General features: G+C 46.5%; 1 protein-coding gene and 1 long non-coding RNA gene across 3 annotated transcripts in view; one reads left to right on the top strand and one right to left on the bottom strand.

Annotated features, from left to right (window-relative positions):
- Positions 1–9,910, top strand: part of P3H3 (prolyl 3-hydroxylase 3) — a 32,833-nt gene extending 22,923 nt beyond the window's left edge. Inside the window, exons 11-15 of the mRNA XM_053290791.1 lie at positions 987–1,137; positions 3,129–3,246; positions 7,871–7,946; positions 8,804–8,944; positions 9,293–9,910. Coding sequence (XP_053146766.1) covers positions 987–1,137; positions 3,129–3,246; positions 7,871–7,946; positions 8,804–8,944; positions 9,293–9,514 — 708 coding nt within the window. The 3' untranslated portion in view covers positions 9,515–9,910. The remainder of the gene's footprint in view (positions 1–986; positions 1,138–3,128; positions 3,247–7,870; positions 7,947–8,803; positions 8,945–9,292) is intronic.
- Positions 9,911–12,309: 2,399 nt separating this feature from the next.
- Positions 12,310–25,351, bottom strand: part of LOC128342845 (uncharacterized) — a 29,739-nt gene continuing 16,697 nt past the window's right edge. Inside the window, exon 4 of one of the 2 annotated variants that reach the window (XR_008315188.1) lies at positions 12,310–12,732. This is a non-coding gene — a long non-coding RNA (uncharacterized LOC128342845). Of the gene's footprint in view, positions 12,733–21,578; positions 21,633–25,351 lie in introns of those variants that run through there. The other variant, XR_008315190.1, reaches the window with a different exon arrangement.

The following is a 25,351-nucleotide window of genomic DNA, read 5'->3' as shown; positions in this document are numbered from 1 at the left end:
GAACCAAAGGGTGGTCCAGAGTAATTGGATAGACTGCATGTGAGAGTGTAGAAGTGGCCTGGCAAGAGACTGGGAGAAGAGCGGTCCAAAGGCAGACTCAGCTGATGGGAGTTTAACAAGCACCTTTCTTTCCTAGGCCAGATGTTTCCTAAGATGGGTTTCATTCTTAGGACTGCAGATGTGCTTCATTCACAGGGCATGGATTTGTCTGTCTCCTGCCAGTGAAGCTTCCTGGCACTCTTCCTCTCTCCTACCATTGCTTGCTTGTGCAGTCTTTTATGAATGCTTTTTGCTGCTATGGGCTCAAACCCTTGCAGGCCTTCATGCTTTGTCCAGGCGTGTAGCTAGAATCCAGCAGATGGGTTCCAAGGACCCAGGGGCCCAGCTCCACCCCTCCCTATTTTCTTCATTATCTCCTTCAGTCCAAGGGGCCACCAGGGAGAGGGGCAAACCCGGGACCCCTCTTCCCTAGCTTTGCCCCTGGCTCCCTCTGAGATCCCCTCTGCCATCTTATGGGTGGTTCAGTTGCAAAGGAAGACTGTAGGGCTCCTCTGCCTCTGAGGGTTGTTTTGGCAGGGGCAGCTTGTCTCGTGGGGCAAACAGAAGTCTGCATTTGCCCTGCCGAGGCAGGAGAAAACGGCAGACAGACGCTCTGCAAAAGAGTGCCATCATAGCCTCTTCCTCCACTTTATTGATAGGTTGAAAGGCAAATGCACGTTACCCAGGTTACAAGCCTAAGGGTAAGCCTAAAGGTTACAAGCCTAAGGGTAGCAAAAGCTGCACTGACTGAAATTCCCTTTTCCATACAATTGTTAAAGGTACAGGAGCCCTCTTCTCCTTTGCGGCCTTCCATTTAGGGTATTGCTGTATATTCTGGTAGGTGGTATGATTTGTTGGGGTTTTTCCTTTTTTGTGTGTGTCTGAACTTTCATACAACCTATGCACTTGTATATGTGACACTTCTACTGATTGTTTTTGTCTCCTAGCTGGTTGAGGAGAGTGTTGTGAACTGGAGGGATGCTAAACTACTCCTGCAAGCCAGCGAGAAATCCCGAAAAATTGTAGAATCCTATTTCACTCCTGGGAAAAGCCTCCATTTTTCATTCACACATCTTGTGTGTCGCATGGCTGCAGAGGGTAAGGAACTCTCAGTCCTCTTCTTCTTCTTTTTAATTTGGGGTCCCTTTTTCAACTACTGAGAGCCAGCGTGGTGTAGTGGTTAGAGTGCTGGACTAGGACCGGGGAGACCCGAGCTCAAATCCCCATTCAGCCATAAAACTAGCTGGGTGACTCTGGGCCAGTCCCTCCTCTCTCAGCCCAACCTACTTCACAGGGTTGTTGTGAAGGAGAAACTCAAGTATTTAGTACACCGCTCTGGGCTCCTTGGAGGAAGAGCGGGATATAAATGTAATAATAATAATAATAATGACCCCTACTGATCAAGAGTCTTCCCCATTGATAATTAGCATTTATTATATCACATTGTTCATGTGTAATAAGATACAAATAATACAGAAATAATTAATTCAAGGAAAGTGATGTGAACATTTCATACAGCAAGCAGAGGGCACAGGTATTATGTAACATTGCTGAGTGTACATCTGAGTTTTGTAGATGTAGATGTACAAAACTTAAAGGGGAAATAGAGCTGAAATAGATATGCAGGGATATTCAAAATATGTAGAAGTTTCCAGTTTTGCCAAAATCTGAGTGTACACTTTCAAATTTGAATTCAAATTTTGGGTGTGACATTTTACACTATAATTTAAAAGTTCTGGACTTATCAAAACATAATGTTTTTATTTTATTTTATTGGCATATGTCAAATATGTATTCTCATAAACTGATGACTGTCAAATAAGGTTGCTCCAATCTAGCAAGAGAAATCTACCACCATAAGTAGCCTTCCTTGCTCTAAGCGGAACATTCTATCCACTTCACTGCCTCTTGGCATTTTGCAAAGATCTAAAATCAAAATGCTTAGAGGAGGAGAAGAATTTGGAGAAGTAGTTTCAGAGGCAGATTTATTTATTTATTTTATTTTTACACTTATATCCTGCTCTTCCTCAAAGGAGCTTAGAGCAGTGTACATGGTTATTTTTATCCTCACAACAACCCTGTGAGGTAGGTTAGGCTGAGAGATACGTGACTGGCCCAGAGTCACCCAGCGAGTTTTATGGTTGAATGAGAATTCAAACTGGGGTCTTCCCGGTCCTAGTCCAACACTCTAACCATTACATTATGCTGGCTCTCTGTGCATCCTCTATAATAAAAGCCCTGTGTGTGATCCCGTGCTGCCCGTGTCTTTTTCGGCAGTTCTGGGCATGCGCGGAGCGCATGCTCAGAACCGCCGAAAAAGATACGGCCGCCCAGACACGGGCGGCCACGTTGGCCAAAGTAGCTGAAGTGCCCCAAACGACGGTTGATGTCCCCATCGTCGTAGCAACAAATTGCTCCCGCCAACCGCCCACCCTCCCAGCTGCCCGAGTCCTCCTTTCTAAACCAAACCCCACCCATGATTAAGGGCCAAATCGGCCCATGTAATTGCCCCCGCGGCCGCCGGCCGCCCTCCCAGCTGCCGAGACCTCCTTACCCACACAAGACCTCCACAGCCCCGGCCCACGTCCTTCGACTGATAACAGTTCCTATTGAGAGAAGGAGAGAGGAGCTCGCAAGCAGAGCTCCTCTCTGTGCAAAGTCACTGCCCGAAATGGCGCTATGGACGCAAAGGACGCAATAGGCGTCCTTTGCGCCCAAAGCGCCAGTTCGGGAAGAGGCTTTAAAGAGAGAGGAGCTCTGCTTGCCAGCTCCTCTCTTCTTCTCAAAATTCGGACTTTTATCGCGCGAATGATGTGGGCTGGGCTTGAGGAGGACTCGGCAGTTGGGAGGGCGGGCGGTCGGTCGGCAGCGCAGCCGCGGCAGGTAAGGGGGGGGGAACCGCTAGCGCCCGTTATTGTAACGGGCTAAAAAACACTAGTTTACCATAATACAGAAAAGACTAGACTCATTCGAGCATTAACTGGGTAGGACAAGAGCCTTTTGATCATCTATGATTTTTTTTTTTTAATCACCTGTGAGGGGAAAACAAGGTGGGAGGCAGTTACAACTTTTGTTGGTCTCCCATGCAGGAGAACAGGAAGGCCGCATGGACCTCAGTCACCCAGTCCATGCTGACAACTGCCTCTTGGATCCAGACGGAAACACGTGTTGGAGGGAGCCCCCTGCCTACATATACAGAGACTACAGGTGAGACACTGAGGTGGAAGCCTGAGCTAATTCTATAACTCAGTTTGCATACTTAAAACAGTATAATATAACGTTATACATGTGTGAGTTAATCTATTTGTTTAGATGTTCATCCTTTGCCTTATTAAACCAAACAACTCAAAAGCCTGCAAACGCTTTTAGGAGCTGCCGGTTTGGGAGGGAGGGAGGTTCATGATGCCATAGACTGCCATAGATCATGATGCCATAGGGTGCCATAGACTGCCATGCTTGAAAACCTGCACGGCCAGTCGTTTTTGAAGAACTTGCCTTTGGAACAAGCGTCAGCCTGCTTACAAAACAGCGAAACAGCCTCTGTGACTCTCTCTGCCAGGCCATTTGTATGCAGAGGCAGTCACTAGAAGCAGTTCGGCCCGCAGAAGCCTGCCTCCAGGGCCCGGCATTTCAAAGTGCACGGGCAGGTTCTAGATGACGGACACATCCGCTCGCTTGTCTTGACGCAGCAGTCAGGTGGGCTCTTTAAGACGTGTGAGCCGCACAAAGAAAGATGATTCTGGTGCCACTTTTTCACTCACCCTGTATGAGTCATTGAACTGTGCTTGCAGTGCTGGCTGGAACAGTGTGAACTGCAGGCACCGAGCAGAGCTTTTGCTGCCCTCTTGGCTTGTTCAGTGAGGACACACACGCAGATTCAGACCTTGTATGCTAGTTAAAAGCAAAATTTAGTCGGTATCCACTAATGTTTTTTGAAAATTACACAGTGGGCCAGATCAGAAGATCAACTAATCATAGTTAGGATGGTGAATGCAGCCTAAAGACTAACAAGTCCAAGCGCTGCTTCCTTGCCTCTCCCCTGCCCTTCTCTGCTCTGCTCCTGCAGGGATCCTGGTTTGTTGAGCCATGGCTTTGTGGCTTGTGCAAATCTGAAACCGTGCTTTGACTCTGACTTACAAACCAGGATGCTGAACCTGAATTTGAACATGGGTTAACATCCTGGCTTGCTGTTTTTGTTATGTTTACTGTTAGATTTGTATACCGCCTTTCATTAAAAAATAATCCAAGGTGGTTTACAATATATTTAAAAACAGTACAAATCTATTAAACAATTAAAATAGTACAGACTACAGTGTGCATCTTCATATGAGCCATAAGAACAGCCCTGCCGGATCAGGCCCAAGGCCCATCTAGTCCAGCATCCTATTCCACACAGTGGCCCACCAGATGCTGCTGGAAGCCACAGGCAGAAGTTGAGGGCATGCCATCTCTCTCCTGCTGTTACTCCCCCGCAACTGGTAGTCAGAGGCATCCTGCCTCTGAGGCTGGAGGTGGCCTGTAGCCCTCTGACTAGTAGCCGTTGATAGACCTCTCCTCTATGAAGTTATCCAAACCCCTCTTAAAGCCATCCAGGTTGTTGGCTGTCACCACATCTTGTGGCAGAGAATTCCACAAGTTGATTGTGCGTTGTGTGAAAAAGTACTTCCATTTGTTGGTTCTAAATTTCCTGGCAATCAATTTCATGGGATGACCCCTGGTTCTAGTGTTATGGGAAAAGGAGAAGAATTTCTCTCTATCCACTTTCTCCACACCATGCATGATTTTATAGACCTCTATCATGTCTTCCCGCATTCGCCTTTTTTCTAAACTAAAAAGCACCAGGTGTTGTAGCCTTGCCTCATAAGAAACGTGCTCTAGGCCCCTGATCATCTTGGTTGCCCTCTTCTGCACCTTTTCCAGTTCTACAATGTCCTTTTTTAGATGTGGTGACTAGAATTGTACGCAGTACTCCTGGTGTGGCTGCACCATAGTTTTGGATAAGGGCATTATAATATTAGCAGTTTTATTTTCAATCCCCTTCCTAATGATCCCTAGCATGGAATTGGCCTTTTTCACAGCTGCCACACATTGAGTCGACACTTTCAAGGAGCTGTCCACCACGACCCCAAGATCCCTCTCCTGGTCAGTCACCGACTGCTCAGATCCCGTCCCAATATGCATCACGTTACACTTGCCAACACTGAACCGCATTTGCCACTTTGTTGCCCATTCATCCAGTTTGGAGAGATCCTTTTGGAGCTCCTCACAATCCGTTTTGGATTTCACTACTCGAAAGAGTTTAGTATCATCTGCAAATTTGGCCACCTCGCTGCTTACCCCTACTTCTAGATCATTTATGAATAAATTAAAAAGCACTGTTCCCAATCCAGATCCCTGGGGGACCCCACTTCTTACTTCCCTCCATTGTGAAAACTCTCAATTTATACCTACCTTCTGCTTCCTGTCTTTCAACTAGTTAGCAATCCACACATGTACTTGTCCCCTTATCCCATGACCACTAAGTTTCCTCAGGAGTCTTTGATGAGGAACTTTGTCAAAAGCTTTTTGGAAGTCCAGGTATACTGTGTCAACTGGATCACCTTGATCCACACACTCTCAAAGAACTCCAGAAGGTTTGTGAGGCAAGATTTACCTTTGCGGAAGCCATGCTGGTTCTCTCCCAGCAGGGCCTGTTCTTCTGTGTGCTTTACAATTTTATCCTTGAGGATGCTTTCCATCAATTTGCCTGGAACTGACGTTAAGCTAACCGGCCTGTAATTTCCCGGATCGTCCTGGATCCCTTTTTAAAAATTGGTGTTACATTTGCTACTCTACAGTCCTCCGGTACAGACCCCGATTGCAGGGATAAGTTATATATTTTAGCAAGGAGGTTGGCAATTTCACATTTGAGTTCTTTGAGGACTTTTGGATGGATGCCATCTGGCCCTGGTGATTTGTTAGTTTTCAGTTTTTCCAGACAGTTTAGAAAATCATCTTTCGTCACTTCTATCTGACTCAGTTCTTTAGCCTCCATCCCTGAAAAGCCAGGTTCAGGAACAGGTATATGCTCAGTATCCTCTGCCGTGAAGACAGATGCAAAGAACTCATTGAGCTTCTCTGCAACCTCCATATCCTCCTTAATAATCCCTTTCGCTCCCTCATTGTCTAATGGTCCAACTGCCTCCCTGAGAGGTTTCCTGCTTCTGATGTATTTAAAGAAGTTTTTGTTATTCCCCTTGATACTTTTCGCTAAATGTTCCTCAAACTCTCTTCTTGCCTCCCTTATTGTCACCTTGCATTTCTTTTGCCAGAGTTTGTGTTCCTTTCTGTTCTCTTCATTTGGACAGGCCTTCCAATTTCGGACGGAAGTCTTCTTCCCTTTTATGGCTTCCTTGACAGTACCTGTTAGCCATGCTGGCATCTTCCTGGACTTAGTGGTACCTTTCCTCCTTTTGGGTATATAATCTAACTGGGCTTCTAGTATTGTGGTTTTGAGTAAACTCCATGCACTCTGGAGCAAAGTGACTCTCCTGATTTTCCCTTTCAGCTTTCTTTTCACCATACTCCTCATTTTAGAGAAGTTTCCTCTTCTGAAATTCAAAATGTCTGTGTTCGACTTCCTTGGTGATTCTTTCCCCACATGTATGCTGAATTTGATTGCACTATAGTCACTGTTCCCTTGGAGCTGTGGTTTGAACAAATTAGGATGGAGATGTCATGGCTCTACAATGGAGCCATGGAGGTAAAGTGTGGGGAGGGAGCACACAGTCAAATACAGATAAGGAATTCCGCACACCCACCCCATGATGTGTAGGAGTTGGATAGGGACAGTTCCTCTTCCCCTGCTAGATATAAGAGAAACAGCACTTTAAAAAGTGGCTCTTTGCCCAGTTTGTAGGGAATTCTATGTTTTATAAGCATGGAAGAGAATAAAATGATGATGATGATGATGATGATGATGATGATGATGATGATGATGATGAATTAAAAACAATTCACAGAGTGAAATGATTAAAATAGTTTCACAGGATAAAAACAATTGAAACAGTTTAAAATTCTAATTAAAAGCCTGAGAAAACAGGTGTGTCTTAAGGGTCTTTAAAAAAGAAACCAGAGATGGAGAAGCTCTTCTTTTGACAGGGAGTGCATTCAAAGGTAAGCCTCACACAGTTTTCAAGGCTAAGAAGGGAGGCACAGTTAGTACCACAATTTCACCGGCACGGTGTGTGTGTGTTATTCCATAGCCTTGGTGGCAAAGGTGGAAAAGGGTCTGCTGTGCCCTCCTGCCTCCTTGATGGGTCTAGCCTATTCTGAAGACCATCTAAGCCAGTGGTCATTGCCCCATCATCTGAGAACAGGCTCCCCGGTAATGTGGGGGTAGCCACTGACTTAAAGGGCTTTTAAAGAGAATTAGACAGATCTGTGGAAGAGAGATCTATTACCAGCTATTACTCATTGTGGCTAAGTAGAACCTCCAGGTGCAGAAGCAGTATACACCTTAATATCAGCTGTTGGGGACAAATGATAGCAGTGGGCTGCTGCCTTCATGCCTAGCTTGCAAGCTTCCCAGAAGCAGCTGACTGGGTCCTGTTCTAAACAGGATGCTGGAGCAGATGAACCCTTGGTTCTTATTGCTCTGAATCACACCGTGGCTGCTGCTGAATAATAATGGGGTAGCGTGGGAATGTGGAAAATTCACCATCAGGGATGGCCCATCTCTCTTGGCAGCTAGTTGTAGCCTAGCTTGTAAAGATGAGCTAGGCTACACACGGCTGCCACTCAGTAACTCCCAGCTATCCACGACTCCAGCTGCTCTCCCATTGCTTTGCAGTGCAATCCTCTACCTGAATGACGACTTCCAAGGAGGAAACCTCTTCTTCACTGAGACAGATGCTGTGACCGTTACAGTGAGTCTGGGTTTAAGTCTTGGTGGGTGTAGGATTGGGGGAGAGGGGAAAACAGCAGGTCAGGGATTAGGAAGGTGCTCTATACGGAGTCAGACCACTGGTCCATCTATGTCAGTATTGGCTGTGTTGACTGGCAGCAGTTTGCCAGGGATTTCCCCCTGGGGCCTTCTGCATGCAAAGCAGATGCTCTTCCACTGATCTATGGCCCCTTTGCCCCTCCCTTCCAGCAGAATCTGACCCTAGCAACCCAACAGATTCAAATCGGGCAGCCAAAGGCAAATCCAGTCAAATGTCATGACAGGATGTACATTAACTCCCTCTCCAACTGGTATGCCCAACTCTCTACTAGTATCTGCATTTGGTTTTGCCTGCCTTTCACCCCTCTCTGGTCCTGCATGGCTCCCTTTGTTCTGGATCACGGGGACATGATCCAGAACAACGTGATTCTCTTTACTGAGCCGGGGGAGAGCAACTGGCCCCATCCATCCCCAGCACAGCATCCCTCCGGTGGCTGTTGCTGGTGTCTTTATCTTATGTTTCTTTTTTAGATTGTGAGCCCTTTGGGGACAGGGGAGCCATTTTATTTATTTAGATCTATGTAAACCACTTTGGGAACGTTTGTTGCAGAGCAGTATATAAATATTCGCTGGCTTCGTAGTTGTTCATAGAGATGCCACCCACCTTGGACCCCAGGAGAGAAGAAAATTACAAGGCTGGGCAGGGGGAGGGGGAGGATTACGTGGGAGCCACTGAGGTATCACTTACTTTCTTTCTTTCTTTCTTTCTTTCTTTCTTTCTTTCTTTCTTTCTTTCTTTCTTTCTTTCTTTCTTTCTTTCTTTCCCTCTCTCTCTGGCAGGCCCAGGTGCGCCCCAAATGTGGGAGGCTGGTGGCCTTTAGCTCTGGTGGGGAGAACCCCCATGGCGTGTGGGCAGTTACCCGTGGCAGGCGCTGTGCCATTGCCCTCTGGTACACCCTCTCTCCAAAGCATGCGGAGCAGGTAACAAAGCATGGGGAGAGGTGGTGGCCGGGGCGGGGGGGAGAGATAGAGAGAGCCCAGTGAGGTTCTCCCAAAGCACAAATGTTGGTACAGTGGGGGGGGGGCTGGGGGCGGGGCGGTGTGGAGCTTCCAGGCAGCAATAGGAAGGGCTTATCACTGTTTCCAGAAGCACAGTTTCCTAGAGAGGAGATTGCCTTGAGAATGGTTTGGAGCTCCTTTGGGAGCAACGTATCGTCGTATGGGTGTGAGCAAGGAGGAGGCCCTCAGGTGACGGGGTGCTGCACTGCAGGCCCCGCTTCCTCTCCCCCCCCCCCCAGCCCTTGCCTATGATACTGTCACTGGTTTCAGGAACGGGCCCAGGCAGAAGAGCTAGTGAGACAGAAGGAGACGGAACAGGAGCAGTCACGCCCAGATGGTGAGGAGGAGAATACGGGAGCTGGACACAGCGGTGGAAACTCCCCGGAGCCCCCTACTCCTCAGGGAAGAGCAAGATCCGCTAGCCGAAGGAACAAGCCAAACGTGGAGTCTGGGGTACAGTCCAAGGGGCTGCGGACCAGAGATGAGTTCTGAGCAGGATGGAGATGTGCACCAGCTCTGCAGCCCATGTCGAGGCTCACCCAAGTGGAGGGCTTGGGAGCCCTTTTCTCACTGCTGAGGAAGTCTGCCTTGCTTCTTCATGACATTCTGAGAAAGATGACATCAGAAAGGGACTCCAGGGCCATGCCCATCATCTTAGCCTGAGCATCACTGTGTCCCAGGAAGGATGCCAGGCTTGTGAGCCAAGGTTAGCATCATGGCTAAGAGAGATTGGACTGTAAACCAGGAATCTTCCATGAACTTAGGTGGCCTTAGACAACCCCCGCCGCAGCTACAGTCTCTCATTTACAATATGGGGATAATCATACTGCCCTACCTTACAGGGATGTTGTAAGGGTGACTGATATAATATATGAGAAGTGCTTTGAATGCTCTGAAGTGCTGTATAACTATTAGAGCTAATGATTATATGAAGGAACCAGCAGGAGAAGGGGAAGTTTATTTCTAAGAAAGGCTGGGTCTAAAAATTTTCATTTTGCTGGACTATGGTTCTTATGACTAGAAAAATACACCCCTGTAGAACCAGTTAGGCCAAAGCAGGCTTGCTACTAAATGCAACTTTGAGAAAAACTAGCTCCTGGTAAAGCCTGATGAAAAAAACAACAGATCCAACTGGACAAGTGTTACTATCACTCTTGGGTACTTGTCACAACTGAAAGAAGCAAAAAGAGGAGCCGTGAAGCATCTGTGGCTGTTGGAGGCAAAGATTTAATTAACAAATGATTGTGGGAGATGGAGGGGGTGGTGGGGAATAGCCCTTCCCTCAGCAAATCCAAAGTGGGTGAGAATGGGTTGTGGGTAACCTGGTCTGGTTCTTAGTGAAGCTCTTCCCACAAAGAGTTCTTCAGGCTCCTTATGATCGGAATCTATATTGGCTCACGCAGCCAAACAGCAGGGAGGACGAGGAGTTCTGGATTGTTTCATGTTTTCCAGGCTGGGATAAGCACAATCCACTGTTGTTCCTGCATGGGGGATTAGCAGCCAGAGATGGGATTATATTGCAGCCAAACAGAAGCGGAGAGGCACAGGAGAAAGAGTATCAAAGACAGCAGTGACCCCATTCCTGGGAGGGGCTAGCCCTGGTCAACAAAGATTTAAGCTGCATAGCAGGCCTGAAAGAGTTAATAGAAGCCCAAAGGCCAAACTAGACATAATGTGATCGGATCGCTTAATGTCTTTTATTGGCCTAATAGCAGCTGCGCACCCTGCCCTCCAAGTTGGATCGAAGCCACGGCTGTGGAAGAGGGGGGCTTTCACCTTTCCCTCCATGCTGCTTTCCTGGCGCTGCTTTCCTGATTGAAATGCTACTATTAGATGGGGAGGGGAACTGTTTCATGTTGCTTTCTTGCAACAGGAAGGGCAGGACTGAGAGCCAAGAACAAGGGCTGTAGATGGGGCTTAAAGCACAGAACTCCTAGATCTCTCTTTCAGACAGTCATTCACACAATCCTTTCGATGACAGTTAAACAAAAAACGGAGATCTCAGTGATGCACATGCTCTCTCAGAGCGTGGCATGTGAACTCAGGGTTTCCCCCAATCTCTGATTGGTGCTGCAACCAACCAACATTTAACCAAGATCTAGTAATCTTAAATTTGAACTTGGCTGGCTGATCTCAGTTAAAGCAAAAAATAAAATAAAAAAAAATTCCTGAGTTCACATGACACACTCCGTGGGAGCACGCGCGGTGCCAGGATCACTATGGTTTCATTGAACCAATATTGAAATGATCGTGTGAACCAGCCCCTAAGCAGTCAGTCGTTTCTGCTGCCTGGCCACTTGCCTGGAGCTAAACCTGTCCCAGTGAGTTTTGGAGGATGAGAAGGTTGAGCAGATGCTCCCAGGCGAGCCTAGCAAGGTTGGAGTGGGTCCCTGGACAAAAAGTGAAGTTGGGTCCTATGCCCCCCGCCAAAGACTACACTTCCCTTCCCCAATACCTTTGCTGCAGAAGAAATGTAAGGACACAGTGAAAAGCAAAACAGCCTCACCACAACCTTCCTCTCACTCCCATATGAATAATATCATACTCCCTATGCATGCAAACATTTTCACACACAAGCTTGGGTGCATGCATTTAATGAAATTAGAAATGTGTGTTTTTTTAAATGATATATCTCGTCTTGAAGCCTACAGTAGGTGAGTCCTCTAATCAGAAGCCAGCAGCATAACAGTAAGTCAGGAAGGTGGGGTGGGGGAGTTCAGAGTGAGCTGTTGCCCAGCCAATGGGCTCCCTTCCCTCAGAAGCCAAGGGACATGTATCGTCCCCACCCCCCTCCTGCTTGTTGAATTATAGTTATGGCCCTACTCCCAAGCTTTTTTGCATCATAACAACACAGGTCATTCACACGATCACAAACTGTGTTCTACCCAGGTTTGGGAGCTGTGTGCGCTCCCAATTTTTGGTTGTGTGGAAGCAAGGTAAGAAGAAAAACTGGGTAGAAGTGATTGTGTGAAAACAAGGTAGGAGGAAAAGCTACCCAGGTTTTCCTCCTACTTTGCTTCCATACAACCGAAAATTGGGAGCACACACAACTCCCAATCCTGGGTAGAACCCAGTTTTTGATTGTGTGAATGGCCTCACTGAGTGCTTCAGTGGTTTTCTGCTGAAAACTTGTAGGTGTTTCCCACCACTGTGGCTGCAGCCTGGATATGAACTCAGATGATCCCCACCTCAAGTCCCACTTCACTTCACCCACAAACTCATCATGGCCTTAGGCAAGTTGAGATTTCTCAACTTCTCACCACCAATGTGGGGGTGATAATGCTGGCCTATCTTACAGCGATGTTATAAAAATAAATGTATATGTTTCGTGCCTTAAATGCTTAAAATGAGCTATTTATTATCACCACCACCACCATTGTCATTCTACCCTCCTAGCAGAGAGAGGGAGGAAACACACACTTGTTTCCAGTTTGCCCCTTTCCATGCTCTTTGCATCCAACTGTCTCCTTCCATCCAGTCAGTGGCCATTTCAGAGCCGGTTGTGGGTGATGCTCCTTTTTTTGTAGGAGGCGGGCAAACGAGCAGCCTCTCTGTCATCATCAACACTCAGGTACATGTGAGGTGCTTGGCTCTTGCAAGCGGTGCAGTGGCTACCTCTGGCCCAGAAGTGGCCTGGCTGATTAGATTGATGGCTTCCTGACGTCAGATGCGATCCGTTAAAAGGTATTTATCTCAGGCTTGGGCCAAAGCTGCGGGAGAGATTAAAAGAGATTGAGGCCAAGATAATCCTTCTCCAGCAGCATCCCACAACACACAGCTGCCAAAAGGCCTTCGAGCAAATGCTTTTGCCAGCCCACCGCACACCTTTCCTCCCCTCGGTCTAGAAAACAGTGTTGCCTCCACTGCTGTCCTCCAGGGTATGACCCCCCCCCCTCCCAACACAGGTCTCTCAAGAAGGGTTCATCAGAATACAAAAGGATATTCTAGACCCATTCCCCACAAGACACACACTTCTGTGTGTATTCCCCCCCCCCCGGTGTATCTCTGTTCTATTAATGCAATGTTTAATACACACAAACAAATGATATCAAACCCTTTGGTTGTGTTTTTCCTTTCCAAGAGAGCACATTACTCTCCCTCTCGGTCCCCTCCCAATCCACCTGCTTTGCATTAAGTCCCAATCCGATTTCCCCAACTCGCTGGTGTCTGATTTAATTTGCCTGATGCTGCTCCTGGAATTGGCCCTCCCCCAAACCCCCACCCACCCTCCCTCCACAGCATCCCAGCTCCCCACAGGGAGATCTATCCTGGGAGAGGATGAGACACTGAGAGTGAGTGAGAGACACGAAGCCTGTAGACTGACGGCAGGTGCCGAGACAGGAACAACTGAAGGGAGCTAGCAGTGTAGCCTGAATCTTCTGGCCTGAGGGAGCCACACACCCCAGGGGGTCCTGAGCAGGAGGGCTCAGCCCATAGAGCACGGTAAGAGTGTTGCACCCCTTGCTATGCTTCTCCCCTCTCCCGCTCTGCTTGGGAATTGGTGTCTGCTCCTCTTTGTGAGTTGGTGGAATGTGGATCCCTTCATCCCCCTGCCCCCCCCCCCGGGATATGGAAAGAGATTCTTGGGTGTCCCCGCTGATTGGACGGTGTCCTCTGCTTTGAAAGGGAAGATCCGATTTAGAAGGCAAACCAGATCGTCTAAGGTTATGGCATGGGTCATTTCATCCAAATGACTTTATTTCTCAGAGCTCACTTCACACACTACACTCGCTAACCCATTGTCTTTGCATAGGTGAAAAGAAATGTGCCCACTATCCCTTGTGAAGTGCAAGAGATGCACGGGTCAATTTCCCAGCCCATTAATGCATGGCAAAAGAAACACCTTGCCATTCACAAGTGATCGTGTGCATGCTGGTCCTTCCTTACACTTTGACTGTCATGTATATAGCCTGTGTGAAATAGGCTTGTGTGAAGAGGCAGGTTGGCAAGAGGAAATTTGCCTGATTAAAAAGGAGAGGGTTGCAAGCATGCCAGGACTCTCATCCTCCAGGAGAGAGGGAGAGCCAGAGACAGAGATTACAGTTTCAGTTAATAAAGTGTCTTGAGGGACCCTGTCCTACAAGAAGCTAGCAGATCACACTCTCCAGGTACCTGCTGTTGTACCAAACTTTGAAGAAGGGAGCTAGAGAGAGGAGCAGCAGGGCAGAGCAGAAGAGATCAGGGTAATTTTATCCTACCCTTTGATCTTTTCTGGCAGGAAGGTGTAAAGGTGGTGGTGGATCAGCTCTCTATCCGGTTCTGAAGGAGCTCAGGGTCAACAGGGCAAGCAAATACCACCCGCTCCGGGATTACATGGAGCCCCAAGACATCTATTAATCCCCCGTCCTTCCGTGCCTTTCCCTTTTCTATTTACAGCTCCTTTGCATGAGCCTTGCTACAGCTCCTGCTTCAAGGAGGAATCTTGGGGTGTGACGTATGAATGCAGGCTGGGGAGTTTGGCCTGCCTGCTCTGTGTGTCCCACCACCCACCATGTTGTCCAATTCCTTTCAAACCAGGAGATAGCAAAGGGAACTAACTGAAGTGAAGAACGAACACTCCTGTATTCTCAGACAAGTAGTAACCACCGCACAAAATGTCAGGGGCTGCTGTTGGCTAGGGCACCCGTCCCGCAGGATTGTGGATGTTCAGGCCTCTGTCCTGTTTATGTAATGGTTCGTTGTAAACATGCAGATCCTCACAACCCCACCAGGTCCTCTTTTGGCGAAAGGATGCACAAATCTAGAAATGGAGAGGTCCTAACCCAGCGTGCTTGCCTTTATAACATGAATGGCAGTGGGTAGAGAAAGTAAAGCAGGTCAACCAAATCCTAATTTGTAGAGCTTGAGTGTGGTTGTTTTAAAATATAGTAAGGTATTTGTTTAGTTTCTTATTGGTAGGACAGTGTTAAGTACAGACAAAGTCTTCAGTTTGCACAGCATTCTTTCATGGTTTATTTGACAAGGGCTCTGTTTACACAGTTGCAGGTTAAGGGTTCTTTTCACACATCCGGTGAAGCTATATGGCAAGGAGACCTAGAGGGTGAATATGTATGTGCTCCTGCCACAAACAGGAGTTGCGTCTGGTCCGAGGAGTGTGAATTATCTGCATTAATTTATGGCCATGAGACATTGGTATGAGGCAGTATATAAATGTAATAAACAATGTGTATTCGATGCCTTATTTTATTGCAAACCTCTTGAGGAAAGTGTGCACACATTCTGAATGGGAGTGTTAGTGGAAAAGGCTGTCGAGCAGGCTGTCTAGGGAAGATTTTTCATACAGGTTTTAAGTTACTTCACTGGGCAACCAAGTGCTCAGGAAGAGAAAGAATAGGGGATATACTATAATTCAGATAGCGGGAGCAAAAGCACCAGAGGGCCTTGAAGATTAAGGCAAGCATTTTGAACCATGGGAAGGATCCATCAGATTAGCTAAGCCTGACTGGTGTGTTGCATTGCAGGTAATATAAAACTGAGAGGAACTGCCAACGTTATAGAGGATAGGAAAACATCAACAATGCTATGATAGAGTAGAATAAAATGGAATTCAGCAAGCAAACATAAAAAAACCCCAAATGTCTAACAGTAACATAGATTTAACTATTGAGCACAGCTGTAAACTGAAGTGTGGTGTTTTTTGGTTAATCCATTCATTGATCCAGGCCAGCTTTTGAATGGTGCTTTAGTTACTTTTATTCCAGTCCTGGAGAAGGGGCTAACAAAACAAACAGCCAGCAGCAAGAACACTGAAGGCAGACTGCACTTGCCTCTCTGTAAATAGTATCTGTTTCATTAAACCATTAATATTCCTGATTCAACTCCACAACTCTTTCCTCTGGATTCTATATGAAGGACTAGAGGATGTAGTTGCTCCTAGTTTAAATGTGGGCCTACAATGTGGGGATATTGCAGAAGAGTTGGACATCATTGTGGGTTGTATTGACAAAAACATCACATGCAGGACCTGAGAAGTAACAGTGTCATGGTGCTCCATGCTGGTAAACCTTCATCTGGAATATTGTTCTGTTTGCTACATAATAAGAAAAACCTGAGAGAATTCAGATAGCAATAAAGGGTTCTTAATGTCTAAAAGGCTGAGGGAGTTAGGCAGGTGCAGTGAAGAGATAAGAATATTATATGACAGAGAAGCTTATGGATGTTTTCAGACATCTGAAAGGCAGCTGTAACTGTTCACCACAGCTTATTAAAAGAAACACCAAGGAAGAAGGAGCAGAACAAATATCTTTCTGACTTCAAAAATGGATTGTGGAACAAGTTGCCAAGGAAGAGAATGTGGAACTGCATTTCCTGCTGGGATCTGGAGACTTGAGGAGAATCGATGGTTGCGGCTTTATCTTTAGAGGTAGCTTACCCTTGCTGACTCAGCAGAGCCCTCTCAACTTTATGATCATGGTTTATTGACTATTGATGAAGAGCATAGTCCAAGTCACTAGTGTTGTGTTGATAGAACACAACAGCTGATAGAAGACTGGTTTTCAGGTTAGAGGGAAGCAATGAAGATCAGCCATGTATTTGTTTTTTGAAGTGCCAGTGTGGTGGAATAGATAACACGTTGGACTTGGATTGAGGAGACCTGGCTTCAAATCCCTGCTCACCCACGGAGCCCACGGGGAAACCTTGGGCTAGTAACTGTTTTTCAGCGTAATGGACACAATAGGATTGTTGTGAGAATCAAACAGGAAAAACCACTCTCCACAGCCCTGAGCTGTACAGAGAAAGGACAAGAAGCAAAGGTGATAAAGGTCTCTAAAGTTAATTAGAAACAGGGAGAAATGAAGTACTTTGGAGTATGTCCCTCATAAAATATATAGCTTAATCCAATGTACTGGGGAGGGGCGGGGAGAGAGAGAGAGAGAGAGAGAGATGCAAGCAGCTATGCTGATTCCTTAGAAAAAAGGAAGAGTGTCTTATAATATTTTTTCTACAACCAACTATAATGAGCTAGCTTTTGAACTGCACAAAACTCCTCTTTGGGCTCAAGCCAAAAAAAAAAAAAAAGTGGAAAGAGAAAAATATGTTGCAGTAAAGGATACATTGCATCATCATAATCTTAAAACGTTTACATACATTTTTTCTCCTCACATCCTTCTTTCTGCTTTTTTTAAACTCTTGCATGAGCAAGAGTTCTGTGAAACTTGAAAGCTATTTCACTGTTTTGTGATTTTTAGTGGACCCTAATAAAGGTAGTATGACTTTGTTCTTGACTTGTCTGAATTTCGTCCAAAATTCTATGTCCTATAAAATTGGACACACTTCTAAGAATTAAAATATTTATTATTTATTCTATTTATATACTGCCTGACTCCAAAGGCTCTAGGCCATTCACAAAAATAAATATAATATGGATGGTATTCTACTAGCATTAGTGTTACAGAGCTCGGCCGGGGGGGCGGGGGGATTTTATCTGCCCCAGCTATAGCGGAAGTGCACAAGTAAGGGAGCATTGTTAATTAATACTGTAGGGAGACATGGAGTTAAAGCTCCAAATAAAGTAGTTTATTTAGGACATCCATTTGGGAGATAGATTAAGGCCTACATGCCTCTTTGCAGGAAGAGGGGAAGGGAGAAGAAGGAAGTTTCATTCTCCAGGTGGGAGAATTAAACGTGAGACTACTATGAGTCTAACAAAGCAGAATCAGAGTAGAGAAAGAGTGGTCAGAGGGGGCATGCCTTTTCTGGATATCTCTACCCATAGTGGTCAATAGGGTTGCTAAGAGTTGATGCCATCAGGAGCTGCATTGCCAACAATTAGAACTTATGCATAGAAGGCCTTTCTGTGGGTCACTTTGAACTGTTATCCATCTTTGAGCAATGCCTGCAGATCCCTTCTGGCCTTCCTTGGTGGGTAACATTTTTCTCGTATGCCCGGTGAGTGATTCCCCAGGTGTAGCTGCATTTCCAGAAATCCACTTTCTGCAATTTACTTTGGGGTGGAGCAGAGCAGGGACTTCAAGGGACTATAAAGTTATTCTTATCCTTAACTGTGGCTCCTTGTCCTTCCGAGGCTGGGAACAATTCCCAGCCTTCATTTAGATTGCTCCCTTTGAGAGACTTAAAGGTTCTGCTGATGATCTGAGCCTAGGCTGCTGTTCCATCTCCACTATATTTAGCCCTTCCTGTCCCTCCTTATGTGAGCCTCTGCCCTAGCCCAGCAGTCTTCTGTCAGCTTAATAACCTCTCCATCTTTATGGTGCAACTTCATTGCACATGGAAAGCACCTAGCAATCATATATCCCTCTCCAAAATAAATATTCAGGCTTAAAATAGATGGCTAAGGAGAAACAAAAGTTAATAGATGGGGAAGGAGGGGGAGAATGATACAGAGAGCTATGACTTGGTGGTGATAGATGGAGAAGCAATAGGAAATGGGGCTTGGCGTGAAAGAGATGTTGTGCGGCTCTCTGTCAGGCAACACAGGATGACTGAAATTCTGATCTTAAGAAGACAGGAGAGAAGCTGCTACAGATAGGAAAGAGAAGTTGGGATCTGTAAGAGCAGGGTCTCCCAACCTTGGGTCCCCAGATGTTGCTGGAGTACAACCCCCAACAACCACAGCAACAATGACTGTTGGGTGGGAATGATTGCAGCCCATCAGAATTTAGAGCCCCAAAGATGTGTCAGAGGAAGAGGAGATAAACTCTTCTTGCCAGTCACTCTCTCAGCCAGGGGCGTATCTAGGGTGGGGCAGGCAGGGCACGTGCCCTGGGTGCCACTTGAAGGGGGGCGCCATTTTTTAAAATGAAAAAAAAAAATTAAATGGCCACCAAAAACAAAATGGCCACCAAGCATGCTCAAATAGCCTCTGCAAGGCCCTAGTATCTGGGAAAAGTCAAATTCTCCATTTATTTTTAAAACTTATGTAATAGTGATACTACAATGCATAGTAGAGAATTAGACAGGCACTTCTGTTTAGTTTTCCAAGTACACCTCCACATAGTATTTGGGTATTTCATGAGCCCCAGCATACTGAAATTTGTAGTTTTCGAGCATTTTTTGTCTGGCTACATCCACTGCTAAATAGTTTTTGAAATATTAAAAGATTAACGAGCTTGACTTGTATTTTTCAGCTGATATTATGGTAAAGTTATCTGAAAGATGGGTGTCAGATATTTGGACAGGTGGCGCAATTTCAGTGCTTGCCCTAGGCACTATTTTCCCTAGATACGCCTCTGCTCTCAGCCCAACCAGCTTCACAGGGTAGTTGAGGACTTGATGGTTGTTGAGGACATGACTTCCCCTCCTCCATGGTTTGAATGATCTTATTATGGTATAAACCAGGGGTGGGGAACCTTGGCCCTCCAGTGGCTGGGGATGGTGGGAGTTGTAGTTCAAAAACAGCTGGAGGGCCAAGGTTCCCCACCCCTGGTTTATACCATAATAAGAGGTCATTCACACAATCAAAAACGGTGTTCTACCAGGGTTTGGCTGCTGTGTGTGCTCCCAATTTTCAACTGTGTGGAAGCAAGGTAAGAGAAAAACCTGGGTAGAAGTGATTGTGTGGAAGCAATGTAGGAGGAAAAGCTGTGTGGCTTTTCCTCCTATCTTGTTTCCATACAACCAAAAATTGGGAGCACACACAGCTTCCAAACCTGGGTAGAACACAGAGCCATTCACAGGACCTACCAGGCAGGTGGACTGAAGGCTTTCCAAACCTTGCCTGACCTAGTCCTAGCCTGAATTGGGCTGTGCCTGAGAACAGCCTCCACAATTTTTGACTGCGTGAATGACCTTCATTCTGTGAATGACCTCTAAATCTTGTTAGTTTCCAGGTGCCTCAGGGCTCTGTTGCTTTTGCTTTTAACCCTAGCATTGTTCATATGATCACCAAAAATATGAAAAGATTAATAATACTTAGCATTTATATCGCTCTTCAGAATGTTCAAAGCGTTTTGCATATATTAGCCCACTAATCATTGTAACTGAGGGGCGAGGCTGAGAGAGAGAAAGAGAAGCTCGCTTATAAGCCAGAAGGGAAGTCATTGATTCGCGGGAATCAGGGGCATTCTGGTTCATAGAGCTCACATCTTTAGCCACTATGCTACACCAGTTCTGAAGAAGCATCTAGACCACAGGCCCTTTTCCTCCTCCGTTATGGTGTTCCTACTATTTTCATTCTATTTGCTCCAGGTAGTGGCAGAAGAAAGAACCTGCATGTCTGATGATTTCCCAGCTCCACATGCCCTAATACAGTGAATTGCCAAATGCAGATTCAAGAAAAGGCAGGCCTTGGGGATGAGGGTGGATGTTGCTAGCTGGAGCAGAATGGAGATTCCAGGCCAAGGTAGTCCAAGATTCAGTCTAGGCCTTAGACCGGACAAAGAAGAATAGAAAATATTGAGGAGGGGCATGTCTGACAGTCAAAAGAGTTATGCATGCAACCGTTCTGCATTAGCTATAGAGGGCTGTAGGGGTCCTCTCCTGTTAACCATGGTAAAGGCAGCATTTAAACAGACGCAGTTGTGTTTCTCTCTCATGCATGGCAAGCTGGTCCTGATGAAACGTCCTCTTCTGTGCCACTATTAAAGGAACAAGAGCCATGCTGTCCTCCTCTGCAGGGGCCACCCAACACTGCTGGGCCAGCTGTCATTTGTTCATGGCAAATGGGTGGCTCCAGCACTGCACCTCACACCTCGACCCAGATTTGCAGTCTAGGGCGCCAGAATGTTTGCCAGAATGTTTGCCTCATCTGTGCCTATTCAGATGAGGAGCTGCTCATCTGTAGCATAGTGAATTGCAGGTGAGGGGGGAAGAGAACCGGCCACATGCAGAATGGCTGTATGTGTTGTCTCAAGGCGCCTAATGAGTTGCCCTTGTACCAAGTGGGCAACAGTTTGGAGGAGGAGTACCACATTGCCAAGCTGGGGGAAAGGAAGCTGATGAGGTTATGCAAGGTGAGGCTAGAAGGAACCACTCCAGCCTGGTGGCAAGAAAAAGAGCAGACTGGCGGGACACAATAATTGCTTGGTCAACCATAAAACAGAATAATCCATGCCACAATAAGACACAGGTGGTCCTAATGTTTGGCAACTGCTTTGGGGGGATATTTTGGATGCCATTAATGATTATAGAGTGAAAGAGAGAGGTATGAGGCAAGGAGCACAATCCCATTGGACGTTCTCATACTCAAATCCCACTGAAATGAACAGCAGCTGTGCAAGAACATGCTTTGGGGCAGTTAAGTTTGTTGGACTGCATCACATGTTAATTACCAGCAGAGGGTGACATTTTGGATTTAAATTTTCCACTTCAGGCCCCCCCATACTGTCTTGAGCCAGCCCTGTAGAAACAATTAAAATAGTAAATGTACGAGTCCCATCCTCAAGCGGGCAACTATAACAAATATAACTGGCTTGTGAGCCTGTTACTCACCCTAAAAGCTCACATATCCATCCTCAAGATGGAGGACTCCACCAGTTAGAACTTTAACGGATGCTATAAAATATTCTTTAGTCTGGCCACAGGAATTGGCCCATCATGGCATGGATAGTACTGCTGGCATATGAAACCTAAAAGGATACTGCTAATACATCTACTTGGGTTTCCCAAACCAGGACCAGTTTCCGAGAACAGCGACATGAACTCTTCTGGTCTGGAACAGCAGGAGAGAGAAGGGTGCAGGAAATGAGACAAATAACCAAAAATCACATGTCCGGGTGGATCTGCAGGTTCTTCCACTACTGCAATAATGTTAAACATTATAAACAGAGCAAGTTTACAGATTAGCCACAATCAAGAGGTTAGAACATGGTGGAGAAAACTAGCGTGTCCTAGGATATATTTGTTCAGGATATGATGGGTCTTTACCAGTATACAACTTCATAGCTCTTCTTGAGAGAAGAATAATGAACAGCTCGCATTACATAGGAAACATAGGAAACATAGGAAACTGCCATATACTGAGTCAGACCATTGGTCTATCTAGCTCAGTATTGTCTTCACAGACTGACAGTGGCTTCTGCAAGGTTGCAGGCAGGAATCTCTCTCAGCCCTATCTTGGAGAAGCCAGGGAGGGAACTTGAAACCTTCTGCTCTTCCCAGAGCGGCTTCATCCCCTGAGGGGAATCTCTTACAGAGCTCACACATCAAGTCTCTCATTCATATGCAACCAGGGCGGACCCTGCTTAGCTATGGGGACAAGTCATGCTTGCTACATTATACTCATTAAGCCAGAGTAAGACACAACGGGGCTATTCACATGACCAGCATGGGGTGCAGGGGTGGGGAGAGGCAGGGTTCTTCCCCCAGACAACTGCTCTGGCTGCTGTGGCACACAAGCTGCATGCCCACATGATCACCACTCCTGGCAACATGGGTAAACTGAGGCTGGGACTCATTGTCCTGGCTGCCGAGATTCCCACAGTGCACTGGGGGGATTCCACCAGGGGACGGGCGCTCTAGGTGCTCTAGCTCTTGCATAGCTGCTGTGCCCCAGTTGCCCTAGGGCGCTCATGCTGACACATGATCCCGGGAGCCGGGTAACCTCGACTAACAGCCAGGCCGGTGCTGGGTTTCATTCACACTGAAGCACTACCGGGATTCATATGGATCCCTGTGGTTCTCACGGGCAGAGAGAACAGCCTCAATGAGGAAAATCACTCAAAGTCGTCTCATTGAAATTAAAAAGACCATAGACAATGGCTAACTAGTTCTTTTAATTTCAATGGGATTACTTTGAGTAATTTCCCTCAGGTCAGCCACTGAAGACAGAAGAGAGTCCTTCAGAGCCTCACAGAGCACTGGTTCTGGGCTGCAATTATATTCTACCTGTTCTCAGCTTGCTTAGTGGCCTTGCTAATGAGCTACTTATCACTGAAACATCTCCGCAATGTATGGGAGATGGGAAGCAGTTTCGCTCACCTCAAGTAGCAACCTCATGACTAGTTATGACTCCAGCTCTCCACAACAAAAGGGTGTGTGTGTGTGAGAGAGAGAGAGAGAGAGAGAGAGAGAATAAGAAACTTGCTAGTTTATGGCATCTCTCTAGTAAACTCCCTCCCTGACCATGAAATAGATGACTTTAGTTTGAAGATCAGGAAAGAAAAGCATCCGAAATAGTGACAGGTCAGGGAGATCTCTAAGGAGAAGTTAATGGTGTGGTGTGAATAATTTAAAAAGCTGTAAACAAAGCCTAGCAGGAGTGAGGGAGTTTGGTTCATTCTTCAAGGATGCTTATTCATTCTTACTAGGGTTTATTTTGTCTTCACAACTGCAAAGCTATTCAAGGTCACTTAATACAGATTAATTAATATACTTCATCAATCCTTTTATACAGTTAAAGCACAGGTGGTAAAGGGGTAGATGTCTCATATTTAAGATAAACTTTATATGTAAAGGTAAAGTGTGCCGTCAAGCAAGGTTGCCAGGATCCAAGGGGTATACTCGTGGGTAAAATGGGCTGTAACCCAAAGTTTGGCTAAAAATCAGCCAAATCTAGCAACCCTGCAGTCGATTTCGACTCCTGGTGCCCAGAGAGCCCTGTGGTTGTCTTTGGTAGAATACAGGAGGGGTTTACCATGGCCTCCTTCCACGTAGTATGAGATGATGCCTTTCAGCATTTTCCTATATCGCTGCTGCCCGATATAGTACCAGTGGGGATTCGAACCGGCATCCTTCTGCTTGTTAGTCAAGCATTTTCCCACTGCGCCTCTTTATATGTAGATATATCTAATTTGCACTATTACATGTGAGTTCCAAAGCATGATGCTGTAGTTTTATTCCAGACTGATAAATCCAGAAAAAACATTCTCACACACACACACCCTCAGGACAAGTCCATTTGCCTTTTGTGAAAAGCCTTGAGGGAAGAGAGAGGAGGCAGACAGTGATCAGATCGTGTGTGTGTGTGTGTGTGTGTGTGTGTGTGTGTGTGTGTGAGAGAGAGAGAGAGAGAGAGAGAGAGAGAGAGAGAGAGAGAGAGAGAGCTTTTTTTAAAAATAGCCGCTTAGGCTCCAAATTGGACTGGGACAGCAGTGCTAAGGGAAAGGGTGGCCTCATGAGTTACTGCAGTGCCTGAGGCGAGGTGCCAAATGTTGCCTTGCCCCATGCCGCTGGTGGGGGTCAGCCCCCCTTCAACCCTTGCAAGCTCTGCAGGTGGCAGGGGGGCCAAGAGGAGGGAAGGTTGTCAGCAGCCATGAGGAGAGATGCACAGGGGCGTAGATAGGGAAGAGGGGTTCTCCCCTCTCCCTAGCCGCCCCTCGGAGTGAGGGAGATAATGAAGAAAAGAGGGAGGGGTGGAGCTGGGGGGCCCTCAGGAGCTGGGGGCCCCGAGTTCTTGGGACCCATCTGCTCAATCATAGCTACACCCCTGGAGGTGCACCTTGTAAGGCTTTCACGGGTCAAATCAATCTCAAAGAGCTGCTCTGATGGTGGAGGCCATTTTGCCACCTGACTGGTGTCCCTAAGTCTGCTGCATAAGGGCGACTGCATGCGTCACCATGCCTCACGGAAGGGGAGGGTGGGGGAAGTATTGCTTAATGCTTTTCTGGATTGAAGCCCCCCTCCCTTGAACGTTCTTCTGGCCCCATCGGGGCAAAAAGATAGGTAGGAGTACCTGTCCTTTTCCCCAGTGGGGCCAATAGCAGTTTTCGGGAAGGGTATTTTGATGGGGAAGGTGGCATATGTGGAAAGAATTTTAAATAAACCCTTCTGTAGCACTGCTGCTCTGAATCAGTTTGGGTCTCCTGCTTACAATCGCTGTTTGTTTGTTCGTTAGTTGTTTTTTTAAATGTCAGGATATCCAATTACCGATCGGCCAGCTTGATCATTCAGAGTCAAACTAGATATGACAAGGGAAATACATTCCAAGGGGTGTTTTTGGTGTGTTTTTAAAATATAAAAGTAACCTGCAAGAAGGGATCAAATTTGGATCGGCAGGGGTGTATGCGTGTGTGTGTGTTTAACTCTTTTCCTCATGCAATTTCCCCCATTAAAATTCTTTCTCCTGAAGCTGCTATTTGCCCTCTTGGGATAATTGTATAAGTTCCATGCAGAAATCTTTATGGTTTGCCTTGTGTAGGTCCCATAGCAGCTGGCAGCAAAGGGTTAACTAGTGCCATGATCTCAATCTGAATTGCCTTTGACAAAAGTGCATTCCCTCAGAGGCTGTGGATGCAGGATGGGATCTCAGCTGAGGGCTCTGCAGGTTTTGTGTATGTGAGAGTATGAGAAACAGCAATTTGCCACTTAGAGCAGCCACAGACAAAGGCAGAGGAGAGAGAGAGAGAGCGCGGTTTCCAGGCAGGGGGAATTTGCTGACACTGGGGTTACAGTTGTGTGGAATCTATCTGCTGTCTATCTTTAGCAGCCTGT

This window comes from Hemicordylus capensis, chromosome 2 (assembly GCF_027244095.1).
Source record: "Hemicordylus capensis ecotype Gifberg chromosome 2, rHemCap1.1.pri, whole genome shotgun sequence".
NCBI classification, from domain to species: domain Eukaryota; kingdom Metazoa; phylum Chordata; class Lepidosauria; order Squamata; family Cordylidae; genus Hemicordylus; species Hemicordylus capensis.
The sequence above is the reverse complement of the archived record's forward strand: the minus strand, read 5'-3'. Positions and strand labels throughout refer to the sequence as shown.